This window comes from Dufourea novaeangliae, unplaced genomic scaffold (assembly GCF_001272555.1).
Source record: "Dufourea novaeangliae isolate 0120121106 unplaced genomic scaffold, ASM127255v1 scaffold11, whole genome shotgun sequence".
Lineage (NCBI taxonomy): Eukaryota > Metazoa > Arthropoda > Insecta > Hymenoptera > Halictidae > Dufourea > Dufourea novaeangliae.
The window spans coordinates 2,109,997-2,127,461 of record NW_015373895.1 but is presented as its reverse complement, the minus strand read 5'-3'; the positions used below and the strand labels follow the sequence as shown (position 1 = coordinate 2,127,461).

The window sequence follows — 17,465 nt, the reverse complement described above, 5'->3', positions numbered from 1 at the left end:
GTTCAGTAATTCCTGTAAGAATTATAAAAATAAATTAAAAATAAAATTAAATATCCGCTACATGAATGTGTACTATATTGCCACCTTTCATGAGTATGTTGAACTTCAAAGTAAGATAAAATTGATTACATAGAGTGATGCAAGTGATGGCAGCACATTTGCTGAGACAAACAATAAACCTGTTGTGAATTTCAGTGATAGTGAATAAACTAAAACATTTGTAAGTTAATTGATGTCAACTAAGAGCTGCAAGATGACATTTAGGATTTAACAAATTTTGTTTTATATGGTTTCGAAATTAACTCACAAAAAATGTCGGTATTTTTTGTGAATGCGTAAGTAAGAATATTTACCTCTTTACTGTTAGGTTATGTACATTTTTAAATAAGTTGTACAATTTAAATAAACTAGAGGAACACACTGAAAATGAGTTACAAAAATATAAGATAAGTTATACGAATGATGTTTCATTTCATTATAATTATATCACTCATTATTATTATTAATTATTTAGTAATCAAGACAGTGAAATCGAAGGAGATTCCAATGGAGATTTGCAAATTGCGTCACCTGGTAGTTCTGAGGCCCAACAAGCTTTGGCTCAGTTCTGGCCAAAGGTCACGGATGAAATTAAAAAAATTACTACTGTAAGTATGTAAACAAATATCTTGAAAATTTCATGATTTTAACATGGTATATAATCTTTTATACGTTTATAGATGGATTTGAAAACACAGTCGTTACCATTGGCTAGGATAAAGAAAATAATGAAACTAGATGGTGATGTGAAAATGATAAGTGCTGAAGCTCCTATGTTGTTCTCTAAAGCAGCAGAAATTTTTATACATGAATTGACGCTAAGGGCATGGGTTCATACCGAAGATAATAAGAGACGTACACTTCAACGAAACGATATAGCAATGGCAATAACTAAGTACGATCAGTTTGATTTTCTTATTGACATAGTGCCTAGGGATGAATTGAAACAAAGTAAAGCACAAAATGAAAGTACTGTACGTACATCTATGAACTCAGACCAAGTACATTACTATTTCCAATTAGCACAACAACAAGTATCTGCTAATCAAAATGTACAAAGTGGTAATACAACCTCACAGCCTATACAAATTGTACAACCTTCTACTGGACAGATTCAGACAATCAATATAGGTAGTCCAGTAGAGCAGGTATATTATTTTTTTGTATAAACAAATATGCACCAATAATATATTGAATTTAAACATTTTTTTATTTGAATTTTAGGAAAGTCCTAGTGCAAATACAACACAGACAGTAACAGTACAAAGTCCACAACAGTCTTCAGGACAAGTTATACAACTACAGCAGACTCAACAAACACCCACTACACAAACTGGAGGTATACAAATAGTGCAACAAATTGTAACACCCAGTGGAGAAATACAGCAAATACCTGTATGTATATTTAGTATGACAATTAATAAGAATTATTTATTTTTACTTACATTTATCTTTCACTTCAGATACAGTTGACACCTCAACAACTACAAATGATTCGTATGCAAGTACAAGGTGGAAGTAATCAACCGATCATAATTCAAACTGCTCCTATACAAGCTCAACCCCAATTAATACAAGTAGCGCAAGGCGCTCAAGCACCTGTCTTTTTACAAACTAGCGGAGCTGACAATGATTAAATGTTAATTAATTTTAAGAAATGTTTAATGTTTAGAAAAATAATCCTAAACACAAAAATAGGATAAAACAGTAAAAAAATAAGCTTGTATGGTAAGAAATAAAATTTTTTTAAATTATTCCTAAGATAAAAGTATTTTTTTGTATCTTCTACCCATGTTACACTAGAATATGACTATTAAAGATGTACTATTTATATAATTAATAGATACTTCCTAGTTGAAAAATCGTACTTAAAATTACTGGAGAAAGTAAGGTTTCTAGAGATTGAATACTTTTTAGAACTGTTTTGAAGGACGTGTACATATCGCGAGCCGGTTATAAGATGCCAATCGAAGGGTTGTCACTGAAGCGAAATGAAGTGAATTGAAGCGAGGTAACGCGAAGAATAAAGATAAGCAGCAACGCAAGATGTAATCTGATTCGTACGTCGCGTTCCTTAGCCGCTGCCTGTTTCGCATGGCTGAGCTTAGGACTGGCTGGTGCAACTTGTATTATGTTTCACGTTGCTGCGGTTCTTGTCTGGCAAGTCTTGAGCGCAAAGCCTTCAACAGTCTCGAAACGTCACGTAATAATAAATATATTGATATTTAACGATTCATTGTTAAATCGAGTTAATTTCTGATAGTTCGATTGATCATTAAAATATGACATTACAAATTATCTCATAAATGGAATGTATAAAAATGTGAAAACAATCTGTTCTCATCTAATCGCGATTAAACTTTTTTAAGAATTTACTTGTACGGAAATTGTTTATACATTAACAACGTTTTCTGTCAATTGTTCTTGGCTATCCCATGATTGTAACAACTACTATAAGCGTACTTAGTATTGACATTAAAAAATCATAAAAATTGTAGATTGACATTAATCATATTCTATGTTGCAAACGAGAGTAATAGTTTACAATTCGGTCGGTATCTCCGATTTTCTTCAAACTTCAATATGTTGAAAGGGGCTTTCTAAAACGGCAAAATGATATAAACAATTATAAGTATGTATCTTTAATTTTAACTTAAATTTATAACCGAAAGCTAACCTAAAGGTCACTATAAATGCAGATTAAATGAAAGAACATAAGGTGTAAACAGTAAAAAAAGGGGTTTAATTGTTTATTTTCAAAGCATTATACTTATCACAGTTGGTTATAGCTAGTTTCATTTAAAAGAAACGGGTACTAATAACCATCTATAGTTGGTAATTAAAAGTACTTGTAATTGTTTGCGAGATTTTTTAAAATGAGATATTACATAGATAATGCATTATTAAAGTTTGAAGAAAATCGGAGATACGGATCGAATTGTAAACTATTGCCCAAATGGAGTTTTAAGCAATAGAGCAATAATTTTAAAAAAGCATATAAAAATTCGTCGGATTGCTTATACCGTGACTTAAACGTAATGAAATAAATCATAATTATTAAATTAGTGTAGAGATTTTTATAATAGAAAAAAGTAACTGAAAAACGCTTGTCTTAAGCAGGACGGCTAAAAGATTAGGAAAGAGGTAAAAGGAGGTGGTGGCACCTTTCGAGTCCTTTTATTAGCACGGAACTATGTATACTGCATTTAGTGACGTTGCCACCATGGTCCTGATTGCCAAGGAAACCATGCGCAAGCAATGTTGCAGTCTCGAATGTACTCGTCGAAGATTTTAGTTTCTACTTCGAGGAGGTTCCAACGGGTCCTTCCACCTCTCGATCTACGCCACTGCTTGAATACTCGGATTTCACGACATGTTTACAAAGATCCTAGAGATAAGTTGAGAATGGCCGCCGCAGCCTATGCCTCCTCCATGGGTGTAAGGTGACAGCTGCCTGCGCCTGCGTTATATGTATACAGGGTGTCTGAAAATTAGCTTGTCACAGTGTTAATGATTTATGAACGTATGAGATAATTAAGATCAGTAGTCTGCAGGTTCGCATGATGCTAATTTTCCTTACACCGAATGCGATGATTAACAAATAACCTTAACGCTATTGCAAGATAAATATATCACTTTAGTCTTGACTATTTACGCAAGTAGATAAATACGAGAGAAGAAAAACACAATTTTTGCGAATTAAAATTTCACACAAATACAAATGAAATTAATCACAGAGGTGCGAAAACGATTGATGAATACTCGCTAAATTTATTGGTTCCTCGGGGAGTCGACAATTGCTTTATTACTTACGTTAAACTGGGATTTCTAGGTCGTATAATAATAAAAGTTTAGCCTCCTTAACTGTAGACCTTCGAAAGTAATAAATTCAACCGGCAACAAGAATGACACTTTCGAGTTTGCACACCCCATATACGGCAGTATACGTTTATATGTATATACCTACCCAGCGAATCTCTCTCGTTGTATTGGTGTGTGTGATCCCTACCGTCACGTACACATACACGCAGAAAGAGAGAGATATCTCGCTTACTTAGCCGGGACTGAACTCACCCGCAGGATTTCTACACATATGTCCACTTACTTTAACAGGATCTTACCGTGAAGACGTACGGTTCGACAGGAAACAAAAGACCACCTTTTCTGCCGAAAAAGAAGACGCTTTCACCTTTTCCCGATGTTGCTGAGTTAGGGTTGGCTCTTCATTTCTGCTACTCCGTAACAAAGTGGAGAGTGTATTTACATACATATAGTGGGTAAAAAAGTATACGTATACCCTTTAAAACAGAACAACTCTTTCAAAATTGGACCAAGTAAGTTGAGTTCCTTTGTGAACTTAGAAGGATTAGTATACTAAATGATGTGTTAACAAAATGTTGAAAAAGTTGCAATTGGTCGGAATCGCGAAGAAAATAGTAAAGGTCGTTTTTTGCAACTTTTTTATCTGAGATTGTAATGAAAATTTAACGAATACATTACTTAGATTTATATTAGTTACATGCATTCTGAAAATTTCATCGAAATCGGGTAATGTTGTTATGAGATACAAACGGTTAAAAATCTTGAAAATCGCAGTTTTTCGCGATTTTTGACCTACAACTGTAGTATATCTAAAGATTCTTACATCTTACGATGCCTGTTACTCGTTTCTGTATTCACATTATTAAATTCAAATTATATTAAATTCAGTTATGAAAAAGGATTTCAAAGATTTGCTTAATATTTTTTTCGCCACTATTTCTTCTTTCACGTCTAAATCTTCGACCCTACAACATTTTGAAATTTGATGAAATTGAAGGATTTATAGCTCTATAATAAGCGAAGTTTTTTTTAAATCACTGAAATTTTTTGGTATCTTTCTCATGTAGTGGACGTCTATAATATGGTGTCTAATGTTATAATGCATTTTTTATACTTCAGCAAAATAATAAAGGGTGTCCCAACAAGAGCAGAAAATTTAAATTCCAAATAAAATACAGTGTGGGAATTATGTATGGAACAACACATCTTGTAAATACCCTCCTCGGCTTTGCTGGCACATTTGCGTTCTTTTGACGAAATTTTCAATCACGGTTTGGCATACTTATGGCTGGATCTAAGTGATACAGCGTCTAATCTCCTCCTTCAAGGCTTGGGTGGTCTTGGGCTTGTTGACATAAACTTTTAACTTCAAAAATCCCAGAGAAAGAAGTCCAAAGGCGTTAAATCGCACGATCTAGGCGGCCAATTCTGGTGGCCCAAACGGGAGATTACAGGACCAGGGAATGTCTCGTGCAATAATGCCATTGTTTCACGTGATGCGTGGCAAGTGGCACCGTCCTGTTGGAACCACATGTCTTCGAAATCCATACCATCCATTTTAGACACAAAACACTGGGTTATCATGTCTCGATGCTGCTCACCATTGACTGTTTGTGCATTCGCGGCATTTTGGCGAACAGCCGTGATGTTTTCTGTTGAACGACCTGGACATTTTGTCTGCCAAACATTGGATACAATTTGTGAATCGTGGCAGTCAAACTTTCATCATTTTTTAAATAATGTTTAACAATAAGAATGCGTTGTTGTGTCGAATAGCGATGCATTTTTAATAATGGCGGACTGTTTACCATCGAAATGTCATAATGGTTTGACTGTCAAAGCATAGCAGCAGAAATGGCGCCAAATTTAAATTTTCCGCTCTTGTTGGGACACCCCTTATCTGGATCCCCAAGCCAGAGTGTATTGCGTCACACTTTTCAAACTTTAGAGAAAAGCAAATGAAACATGCAAAAACCTTGTAACTTTGGAATCGTTCGGTAAGAATTGTGCGAGTAATAATCACTACCTTCGAACTATTGAATGGATTTAAGACAAGTCCATTAATTCCTCTATGTGATGGACTTTACACTGTTTTAAAAATATGAACTTAATATCATTTTTAAACTATTATGTACCTCCATGAAAAACTAGACGACTTAGAACGAAATAATTTTTACCATCCGGAAGAGTGAAATATCTGCTATAGGAAACATGTAAAATGTCATTTTTTTATAAAGTTGACTTAATAGATATATAAGTTATTGTATTCATGTTTTTCAATAAAAAATTGTTCCAAGTTGCATAAACGCACCATTTTTCATACAAAAAGTACCGATCCAAAATTTCGTTTAACAGCATTTACATTGTTTCTTGTACACTTTTATAAGTAATAAATAATTACACGTGTAAAAATCACCTTATACCACTACTTGGAACTGAATTGGTTAACGCATCCGTTCCAATGGAGGCGCATTTTTAACCCCAGTCCATAATTTTAAACGTCAAACGAAAGATCTGTATTGTTATTCAAACTAAAAAATTGCGTTTCGCTGGTACATAAAAGTTATTCATTGTTTTCATTCGTTGCTTATAATCCCATAAACTTGCGCCCAAGTCGGTTTACGGCTAAACCGTTCCCCGTCGAAATGGCTGTCGGCCTACTCGGGAAAAGTTAGTCGTTTCGGCATTAAAAAGGTGTATGTATTTACATACCTGGGCCGGCACAAAGTAAATATCCCGCCTCGTACTTATGCACTTTTCCTAGAGTGCTCCGTTCGTGTATGTACCCTTGGGTGGTCGAGCGGCGTACGTAGCTACGGCGGAACACACCATTTGTACATTGGAGAGATAGACCACAAGCCTCCCGCATACTTCGAGGCCCGTGTACCGGCTCCCACATCGGTGTATATGTATTTATCTGTATACACACACGAGTTGCCTTGGTGAACACGTATACAGGGTGTTCATGGTAAATTGGACCAGCGTTTTTCTCGTAAACAGTAAGTATTTGAAAAAAATGGAAGAGGAAGAACTTACAGTATCTCTTATTGGTAACAAAATAACCTATGTAAATATTTTATATTTACTTTATTTTTCAAGAAACGAAGGTGACTTACAGTTTTTTAAATAAAATGTTATATGTTTCTTAATGTCATATGAAAGCGTGAGTTGAGACAAATTCACTCATATGTAACACAATGACTTTCAAGGTCATACAAGAGTAGAAATAAGAGGACCACACATTGATTTTTTGTATGGGGTCATATTAAAGATATTGTTTATACTACATCGCCAAGAGATTTAAACAACATACAAAATAAAATAACGTATGTGCATACATGTCCAGTGCAACATTAGCACAAAGTACCAGGAGTGTAATCAACAGAGCTCCGAAATCAATTCTTGCTAATGGAAGTCATATTGAACACGATATGTAGTCTTACCCATTCGTAGTCGCACATACTAGTAAATACACTGTTATGAAATATTTAATCTATATATTTATTTTATTTCTGATCTTGCATGACCTCGGAAGTCATTGTATTACGTATAAATGAATTCATCTTGACTCACGCTTCCATATGACATTAAGAAACATATAACATTCCGTTTAAAAAACTGAAGGTCACCTCCGTTTCTCGAAAAATAATGTAAATATAAAAAATTGACATAGGGTATTGTGTTGCCAGTATGTTACACCGTAAGTGCTTGCTCTTTCATATTTGTGAAGTATTTACTGTTTACGAGAAAAACGCTGGTCCAATTTGCCGCGAACACCCTGTATATATATATGTATGTATGTAACTTCATGGCAAGGTTCCATGCCATTATATCATAAAGGTAGTAACCCCCATTCCGCCTCCTCTTTCTCCACCGGCAACGACTACTTCGACCAACCCATAGGATGTCGACGCCATGTCTACTTCACGTGCCTCGTTTTATTACCTTCGATATCTGTCGAACGACGGACTCTTGGGAAACTCGACGACATTCATTTCACGTAACAGTTCGCGAGGTTATATTGCATTTGTTCCCCGTGAGCCACGGTGACATCGGTTATCGTGTACTTCTCTTCCGACCATTATCGTCTCGCCGAAGATGGACATTGTCTGGATAAAAATCTCAGCTAAATCATTGTATGAAATATTTTATAAATTACAATTATCTGTCGTTTTTTTCCAGTAGATTGTTGAATGTGCTGTTGACTAATGAATATGATTACTATACTGCGGATTTTATGCATTTATGTATAGCGAATATGATTATTTAAATCTTTGTATACAAAAATATTTAATGAACTTTAATGAGGTATTTGTTTTCTTGGGAACCTAATAGTATCGTTGATAAGGTAAAGGAATTTCTGTTTGATACCAGTTTTTGTAAAATAGACAATAAAAATCTATATTTGCATAAAGATCCGCTATATTTGCAACCAAGTTATTGGTAACCAACAAAAATTTTCATCATCTATAATAGTTATTCGTAACCAGAATAGTTAAAAATCCATGTCTTTTAATTACGTCATTTTTTGAAAAATTTCTTCAAAATTTATTCATATCTGGTTTTCATTTAAATAAAACTTACTTTTTGCTCAATGATTTTTTCTCCAAAAAATGTTTCAAATAACTGTTATTTTTGGTATCTGCTTTAAACAATTAATGAGATTAAATTATTATTCGATTAATGTCGATTCATTCATAAAGAAGTATTTATTATAAAAATTGAAATTTCCACGTTTAAACAATTAAAAATGACAAGATATTTTTTTTTATCTTTTATTCGTTATTCGAAACTTTTTATCTAGATACAGAGTTCTCTCGATTATTGTCCCGAATTCGGGTCCGCGCAGGGACTATAATCGTGGACCGCGCGAAACGCTTCTGACCTCGTAAATACGTTTTTCGCCCGAAGCTCGAGCCTCGGCACTCGCCTTTGTAGTATTACGAACGTAGAAAAGGACAAGCCAGTAAAAAACAGAGAGATAGCTTCTTTTCCCACTCGACTCGGCTACGTGGCTCGCCTGCGACGCTCTCGCCGCCAATGGTTACATTATAGCCGACCACACAGTCCGATTGTGTGTGTACCGTTTCTGCCAATAATAAAAATACGTGTGAATGGAGGTGATCCAGCTACATTTTATTCGTCGACAGCTCTCTGGGCAATCGCTGACGATTGAACGCTTCGACTAATCGTCGTATATTCCCCCGCTCCGTCGGTCGAGTCAATCGAGCGCGTACATTGTTGTCCGGCGCGCGAGACAACGCTAATGCAACGATGAAACTTTTTTATTTTTGATTCGTTGTTAATGAAACTTTTACTAGTATATTGGTGAGACTTTTCTGATTAAAATGATACCAAATATGACATAATTTGGATCATATTTACTCATGTAGAAAGTGTTAGTAGTTCATATTAATTCATTACCGATTCTGATAAATCGTAAGTAAATATGACCCAAATTGTGTCATGTTTGGCATCATTTTAATCAGAAAAATCTCACCAATATGTTCATAAAAGTTTCATTAATAAAGAACCAAAAATAAAAAAGTTTTATCGGTGCATTAGTATTGTCTCACCCACTCCCGGGAATGTAACCTTTTCGTGGGCTCCCAACGTTCAGTCGTCGGCTCGTGAACGGGAGAGCCGCCTCGGCGTGCCACGGCAACAAAGTATGCGGTTGCCGAGTTCCACGCCCCCCCCCCCAAACCCTCTAGTGGTGGGGATGACGCGAGGACAATAATCGCATATCAATGAAGAGTCAATAATCGCGAGAGCTCTGTATGTAATGAGTTTGCCCATCTCTGATTTCATCCATCTCCTCATTTCTCCACGCTTGGAGGTTCGTCCTTAAAACATACCGATAGAATAGCGACAGAACGCACCAACGGACCTAAGTATTTAAGGACTTGTTTTCATCGAAACAAGCTTTCCGAAGGTTCCCCGAGAATCTCGACGAGCAGCATGTCTCTGATTCGCTTCGAATTCGGAAAAATTCCTGTTATCCATTCTACCGTGAAAACTGCGGCCACGAACAGATTAGACGTACTTATCCGACCCTCGGCGCTGTTATCCGCCATTATGTAAAAATGCTAATCCTCTTTGTCGTTCTCGGCGAGCTTTCGGCCTGTTCGTGATCGCTTTGTGCCTCCGGTTGCCGTTCTGTTTATCGTTTTGCAGGTATGGGAAACCGGGGCAGGTTGTAACACGGGGTAAGTTGTAACATAATTAAAATTTTCTGAACAACAACTTTGGCGAACGTAGCAGGATACGAGAGCGGTTTGAAAATTATTGATAACGTCGATTTCATTGCAACAATCGATCATCAAATGTCTGTTTTGTAGTTACAGGTTAGATTTTTATTATTTGGAGCACGTAAGTAAATATTGTCCTAGCACTTTTATTTCAATTAACCGCAATCAGAAACCATTTGAATTTTCGCTTCTTTGTCGCAAACGAATCATTACATATTGGTTTATTAATTATTGTAATTTAATGTTTGGTTTCTCGTTTACAATTGCTATTACTGACAAGGGAACATCGGGGACTGATACACTCCGATTTTGATGATACTGCGTAAATATTTATTAGACCTATCTAAGAAGATAGCTGTAATTCGTTCGTGCCTGTTTTTCACTTTGAGCGAGATATCAACCCTTTTAACCGAACCACCCTTTCTATGTACGTGCTTATATGTCATAAACAACAAAAGATCTCAAAAAATGGTTGAAATAAAAGTTATATCATTGCTTGAGATCTATAAAGCTGGTTTTATCGATTAAAAAAAATAAAGTTCTTCAAAAAGGAGGGGAAAGGGGGGAATTCAATTTTCCAGAAAGAATAATTTCTCGAAAAAAATTTACACGCAGCTTTATAGATCTCAAGAAACGGTATAACTTTTATTTCAACTATTTTTTTATATCTTTTTGTTGTTTACGACTTATAAGCACGTACATAGAAAAGGTGATTCGGATAAAAGGGTTGATATCTCCCTCCAAGTGAAAAACAGCCATGAACGAATTATAGCTATCTTCTTAGATAGGTCTAATAAATATTTACACGAAGTTTCATCAAAATCGGAGTGTATCAGTCCCCGATGTTCCCTTGTGAGGGCCGTACGAAACACGTGGATGACGTTTCCGTCTTTCCGTCGCGTCCGAATACGGGCCACGCCACGAGGAAATAAATTCGCATAACCTTGTCTGTATGATGCCACGTGCACTACAAGAAATGTTACGTATCAGGGATGAGAGCGAGATAATGAAGCAACCGTTGCAGATTTTTCTCTGTCCCGCGTTCTAACACATTCCTCTTTATCTCACAGTCCGCCTCGTTCTTTCTTCAACATTAACTTTAAAAGAGTAGCCCACTCTGCAGCCTAAAGCTATCTTTAACAATTTTATTTTCTTGCGAAAAAGATGAAGTAAACAGGAAATCTATTAAAATGCATTTATTGTACATACAGTACCGAACAAATGTTTTCGGACAAAAACCGTTTCCTGTGTCATTTGAATTAAGGACACTACTGATGTTACATTAAATAATCAACTTCTATCTTGTATAATTGTTGTTTTCTTAGGTCGACCACACTCGATATATTGTCTAAATGTCCTCGAACAAATTGTTTATTTTGTCGAATATGCCGTCTGTTTGAGGATATCCACACATCGAAAAACTATGGATGATAATGCTCTATTTGAGCCGCCTATGGTATTTTGTTTTAAAATTTTTGCTGAATTTTTACCTTGCACTATCCGAGAATGATTATCATGGTCTATGTGAAATTTATTAAAGAAATACGTAGGGATGTTTGAAAATATAATTTTTTGTGCAAACGGTGAATATTAGAAGAAAAAAGTATCCTTTATTACGGAAAAATTCAGGAGAAAAATATCCATAGCGAAAAAAGCTTTTAACAATCACAAATGCCTATGTATTTCTTTAGTAACTGTCGTGTAGAAAATAAAAATGTTTCGCTTTGTGTTCTAGGTAAAACCGTTTTCAAGTTATCCTGCACACCGATTAAATGCTCACCTAAAAACGGCCAACGTGGATAAATCTTTAAGCTTTATTCTAAAGAAAATTTGTTTCGCGTACCTGGAAATATGTACAATATCTTTTAATAGATTTCCTACTTACTTCATCATTTTAGCAAAAAATATTGCCAGGAATAGCTTTTATTTTTGGGCTCCAAAGTGGATTAACCCCTTGAGGCCATCACAGTAAAACATTCGATTAAATGAACTTCTGCGAGACAGCTAGAATGTAAACAATAGATCAACATAAAAAAGAATATAATCATGATTGTTAGACTGCGGATTTTATGCATTTATAGCGAATATGATTATTTAAATCTTAGTATACAAAAGTATTTAATGAACTTTGACGAGATATTTGTTTTATTTGGAACCTAATAGTATCCTTAATAAGGTAATGGAAGTTCTGTTTGATACCAGTTTTTGTAAAATAGACAATAAAAATCTATATTTGCATAAAGATCCGCAGTTTAATGATTGTATTGATTCACTATTGCAATTAATTCATTGAGCATTACGAAATTATTGTTCTCGCAAATTTGTTTACAAAATTATAAGTTTTGAAATGTTACTATAAGTAGAAGAACGAGAAAATGTATGTTTGCATCCACTTATCCGAACCTAAGCTCTGGAAAAATCATTGTAGTGGGGATAATCAGCGAATCCCAATTATATGAACGATCCAGTTATACGACGAACTGTTCTGTCCCCCGACGGGTTCAGGTAAAGGGGATTCTACTATATCCGAATTAATGGGGAGACACATTCGTTCTGATGTGAACCACAGTTTGTTTCATATGTATCGTAAAACGATTAAAAATAAAACAATTTTGATGGATGCATATTTATCGCATATAGAAGATCACATAATAACACAAATAAGTATTTAAACGACGACTGACGTATTTTCAGTTTACAATTAGTATTGTAATGGATGTCTTCGTTAATAAAAATAGATGAAACAATATTAGCTTCATCCACAACTTTATGTCCTACATTATATTTATGTTTTACTAACCATTTTTGCATATCATTACAATGGAAAATGTCAAATTTACACAGTATTCTGTATTCAAACTAGTTGAAGAGAAGTAGATCTTGTCCATTGTTTATTTAACACGTAAATACTGATTGCAATTTTGTAAATTAATTCTTTAATAAATAATAAGACAGTCACGATTTGTTCTGTGTTCCGATATAATCGATATTTGCAATAGGAGCAATAGGACCCTTTATACTTTTCCAAAATTTTGTTACTTTAATATTTAAAGGGCCGATCGATACTAATTTTGTTAATGGCAGAAAGGAAAAATATTACAAAGAAACCTTTTTAATACGGAACAAAAGTTGATAATAATATTGTTTACTGAGGGCACAAGTTGAGACACACAGTGGATAGATTTGGATAGTCGCGTTTTTAATAGTAAATATAGAATGTTTCCAAACTAGTGATACAACCTTAAAGAATTGCGAAGAAAAAAAAGAATAAGTCGAAAATATAGAATATCATTTTCGAACAAATCGATAATACATATATGGTTTCACTTACGCCTAGTTTCGATAGATATTAGTGCAAAGTGTCTGTATTGTTGTTCAAGTTTCTCATAGCAATTACTATACATAGGATGAAAAATGCAACAAAAGTATTTTTCGGTCTGTTTTCTCATTAATATAAATATTGTTTATTACATTTCTATGAACGCTTTCCAGAGTACGTTTTGCTCGCGATTGTTCAAGTGCAAAAATATATTTTTGTTTTAGATGCTCGATTATTGTACGCAGCCATGTCGGTAGAATAATAGAAACTGAGAGGTTGTATCGGCAAATGTAAGTTAGTAAAACTGATACGATTACGAACCATCACAGTGATAATGTTTATAAATACAAAAGCAACGGGGGCTAGTCTATTGTGATCTGTTAACACGAGATATAGTGTCGAGTGAACTAGTGCTCGATGAACATTCAACACCAATTTATTCGGAAACTAAGCTTCATATGAAAAAATATTATACTATATTTTCGACGTAATTTATCACGTAAAATTACCTCCTTTTGGGTTACACCATCAGTTCGGAGACAGCCTCTATATTGAACATAATGGAAAATATGTAGGTATGTATTGTATAATGATATAAAACGTATCATTTGAAAGATTAAGATATATGTGATAGGAGACAGAAGTTATGATATAATTTAAGAATTTATTAAATTATTTTAAAATTGTATTTGGGTGACAATACTGATATTGTAAGTGTCCTACATGGCAGTAAGCATGAAAACTATGCCAGTATAATCAAAATTTTGTTTCATATGATAAAAATAAATAAATTATTACCGTGCATTGCTATATCTACTAAAAATATTGACAGGCAATTTGGTAATTTTTTCATCTGCAACCACAACAATCTACTGTATATAATGAATTACTAAAGTCAAATAAGTGCTTGATTATAATATAACATATATGTAAATAACTTCTGGCATTAACATTAAAAAATTACTAGACACTAATAACATAAAAACAATGTTAAAATTAAACTAAATATCTTTGATCGACATATATTTAAAAGAAGGAAAACAGAGGTTATTTATGATTTAAACTAACACATGTAATAGAGCAATGGCAAGATGTTGCAATTTCTTATCTATCTCTAAGCATATGTATTACTGAAATATCTTTTTACCAGCATAGAAAGATTCGCTTGTCTGTTTTTAAAAATGAAAAAAAAAATAAAACTTTTCGGAATAACAATTTTGAATGTATACAAATAAAGAGAAACTTTTCGATGAAAATTGTCTCTTTGCGCTTACAGTCAAGCGCCAATTTTGCATTAAAATGGAACATATCATTGCGTAGAATATGTTTTACTATGTTTTGTAAATTAAAAATCTGTTGTTCATCAATTCTACTCATTTTTTTGTAAATTTACTGTTTTTGAAAATCATTTTTTTCAGTTACTCACTTTCTTATTACACAATTTCTATTACTTGGACATTTGATCACTTGATTATCACATTTACCCTTCCCTATGATGAAAATTTCAAAGTTTGCTTCTTTATACATGTATTGTAGCTTAGTTTATTAGTCTGTTCTCTAATGTAGTTTGTTAATTTATCACTATAACTAATTTATCAACGCACAGTGATTGTCACTATGATCATGAAAACAAATTACTTAATTAATTTACTTGTCGTATATTGTCTATAATAGAATTCTAGTACTTTTTAGTTTTCTAAAATACTATTCGCGAGAAATATTAGATCAAATACCTTTTTATATTTCCTTAAATACGTTTAGGGAAGCTCATTTTTTTTTAATTAGAATAATTGTATAGATTAGTCTTATGGCTACTAGATGTTTCATTTAAAATCACTTACTGAAAACAATATGGTCGAAAATCAAATAAACTAAATTAAATATTAAATAAACAATACCAAGATAGTGTTAAACTATTTAAAGAATATATTACAAAATATTTTAAATTCACAATTCCATACAATATCGGAAGAAAAATATAAAAAGTTTATGTAAACAATTGCCCTATTCAATTAGGCGCCTAAAGTATTATTCAATTGTTTATTCGTAGAAATTCTCGACGAATATTTTTATTAAAAAAACTGCTGACATTCGTTAAATATAAAACACTAAAACGTCAACATTTATAAACACTCTAAAACAGGAAAATATAACTTCCGTTTTATGGTTTCTTATATTGCCTTCAAATTTAGAATTACTTCCGCATCTTATACAACATCTTGTACATTTATTGCATTACACAAAAAGCCATTTAAAAAAGAATTCACGGTAACATTATGCAAGGTTAGAAGGAAATTTGAGAATCCATCTAGTTGATATAAAATGCGCGTCAAATGTAAGGGTGGATGGTGCGAAATTAGGTTGCTACCCTTGTCTCGCGCCAGCCTGATTATCATAGTCAAAAACATGAGCTTTTCCTTGCGAGTGCACTTTCATTATTCGCAACCTTACACTCTACGAAAATATTCATGCGGTGTTGTGGCAGCTTGAAAATAAATTGAGAAAAACAGTGCAAAGTTGACAATGATGTTTGATAAACTTCTTCACTAAACAGGGCAGAAACTTGACATGAGATCTACCAAAACAGTCAAAATGACTGGTTAGTAGGCATATATAACGATGATTAAGATGTCACAATGCGTTTTCTTAGATAAGATTTTTCCAAATTTTGTCATGTTTACCTCTCCGATATGTGCAAATAATTTGATCGACACTACCAAAAAAAAAAGAAGAATACAACTCGTTCTTATAATCGGCCGGTTATTACTTAAGTTTATCGGTCATCGCTTTACGTTCCGTCCAAGAAACAGAAGTTTGTTTATCTCGAAACGCCAGGCAGAACAAACATTTCGCGCCACTTTTATCACGCCGTAATCGATAAACAGACGAAAAAGGAAGGAGGAATACGGTCTCCTTCCAAGAAGCCAGGGAAATATGACGTGAGGACGCTGGACCTCCCGTCAAGAATTCTCTATCTCCGATTATAAAACAAAGGTGAAAAAAAGGGAAAACAAGACACGTGCCACGGAGAGGATCGCGATGCAAAAAGAACAATCCGAACGATCGTTGTCGCGTCACATCTCCCGGCGCGTATACTCGAGAACCTGTCCCGGTCCCCCCTCCCTCACCCCCCGCAAAAAAGACGTTAAAATCGAAATGTAATTATGCACGCAGAACGCCGGGAAACAATGAGCGCAAACGTGATCAGCCAATGGAAATCGACGATTCCCGACCCCACAAGCAACGATCTTTCGCACGTGGAAACAACCACCTCATGGATTAAATCTCGCTTGTGCATTGAACGACCGACCACCTTCGACCCACGTATAATTCCATAGCTGTTAATTCCTTAACCCCGCGCGCGTGTGCATGTATTCTTTCCTCGTTATCAAGATCGTCTATAGACCTGCTTAATTACTGATTCCTTCGAGGGTTTCTCCACGCGGCGACTGCGCACAACACACACACACACACACACACACATAAAAACAAACAACGTAGCCAGCCTGTCAGTTCAGAACGATTTCCAAAAACGAACGGTGACAGGAGGTGACAATTATTCGAATAAGGGGGTAACCACGGTTGTCTACTTTCCTTCTCCCGCGTTATGCGTCGCCCTTGTTGTTTCTCCTCTGTCTCTCTCTGTCAGGTGCAGCCGAGCAGGGCAGCCAGCGAGCTGCTGCTGTTAACCTCCTCTCGTTCTAATTAACGAGCGACCTGTGTGCGTCCGACGGGACGAAGCGAGACGACTCGAGGAGGGTTAGAGGGGAGCGGGGAATACCAGTGGCAGGACGAAGAGGGGAAGAAGAATAGAGACGGGCGAGGAACGGGGGAAAGAGATACGGTACGAGCCGGCCAACCACGTGACCATCGGGCGGGGGTGGCAGGCGACATTTCGCATGCTCAGAACTCCACAGGCTGTAGCGTATCGCACACCGAGCCGATACCCTGCGCAGGGAAACAACAGTGCTGTGTGCGTCCTTTGCGAGAGGGAGAGAGAGAAAGAGAATCCGTCAGAAAGCATCGAATGAAAA

The 17,465-nt window shown here is 35.1% G+C and overlaps 1 protein-coding gene across 2 annotated transcripts; it reads left to right on the top strand.

Annotated features, from left to right (window-relative positions):
• The first annotated feature begins 173 nt into the window (after positions 1-173).
• Positions 174-1,689, top strand: LOC107190311 (nuclear transcription factor Y subunit gamma). 2 transcript variants are annotated; one of them, XM_015579105.1, is made up of 5 exons: positions 174-335; positions 515-647; positions 720-1,187; positions 1,264-1,434; positions 1,503-1,689. In XM_015579105.1, exons 1-5 carry the CDS (start codon positions 313-315, stop codon positions 1,674-1,676), a joined length of 969 nt encoding a protein of 322 aa, XP_015434591.1. In that variant the 5' UTR covers positions 174-312; the 3' UTR covers positions 1,677-1,689. The 2 variants fall into 2 exon arrangements, with proteins under 2 accessions (XP_015434591.1, XP_015434599.1); XM_015579113.1 differs by having other exon boundaries at positions 174-339.
• Positions 1,690-17,465: the final 15,776 nt, after the last annotated feature.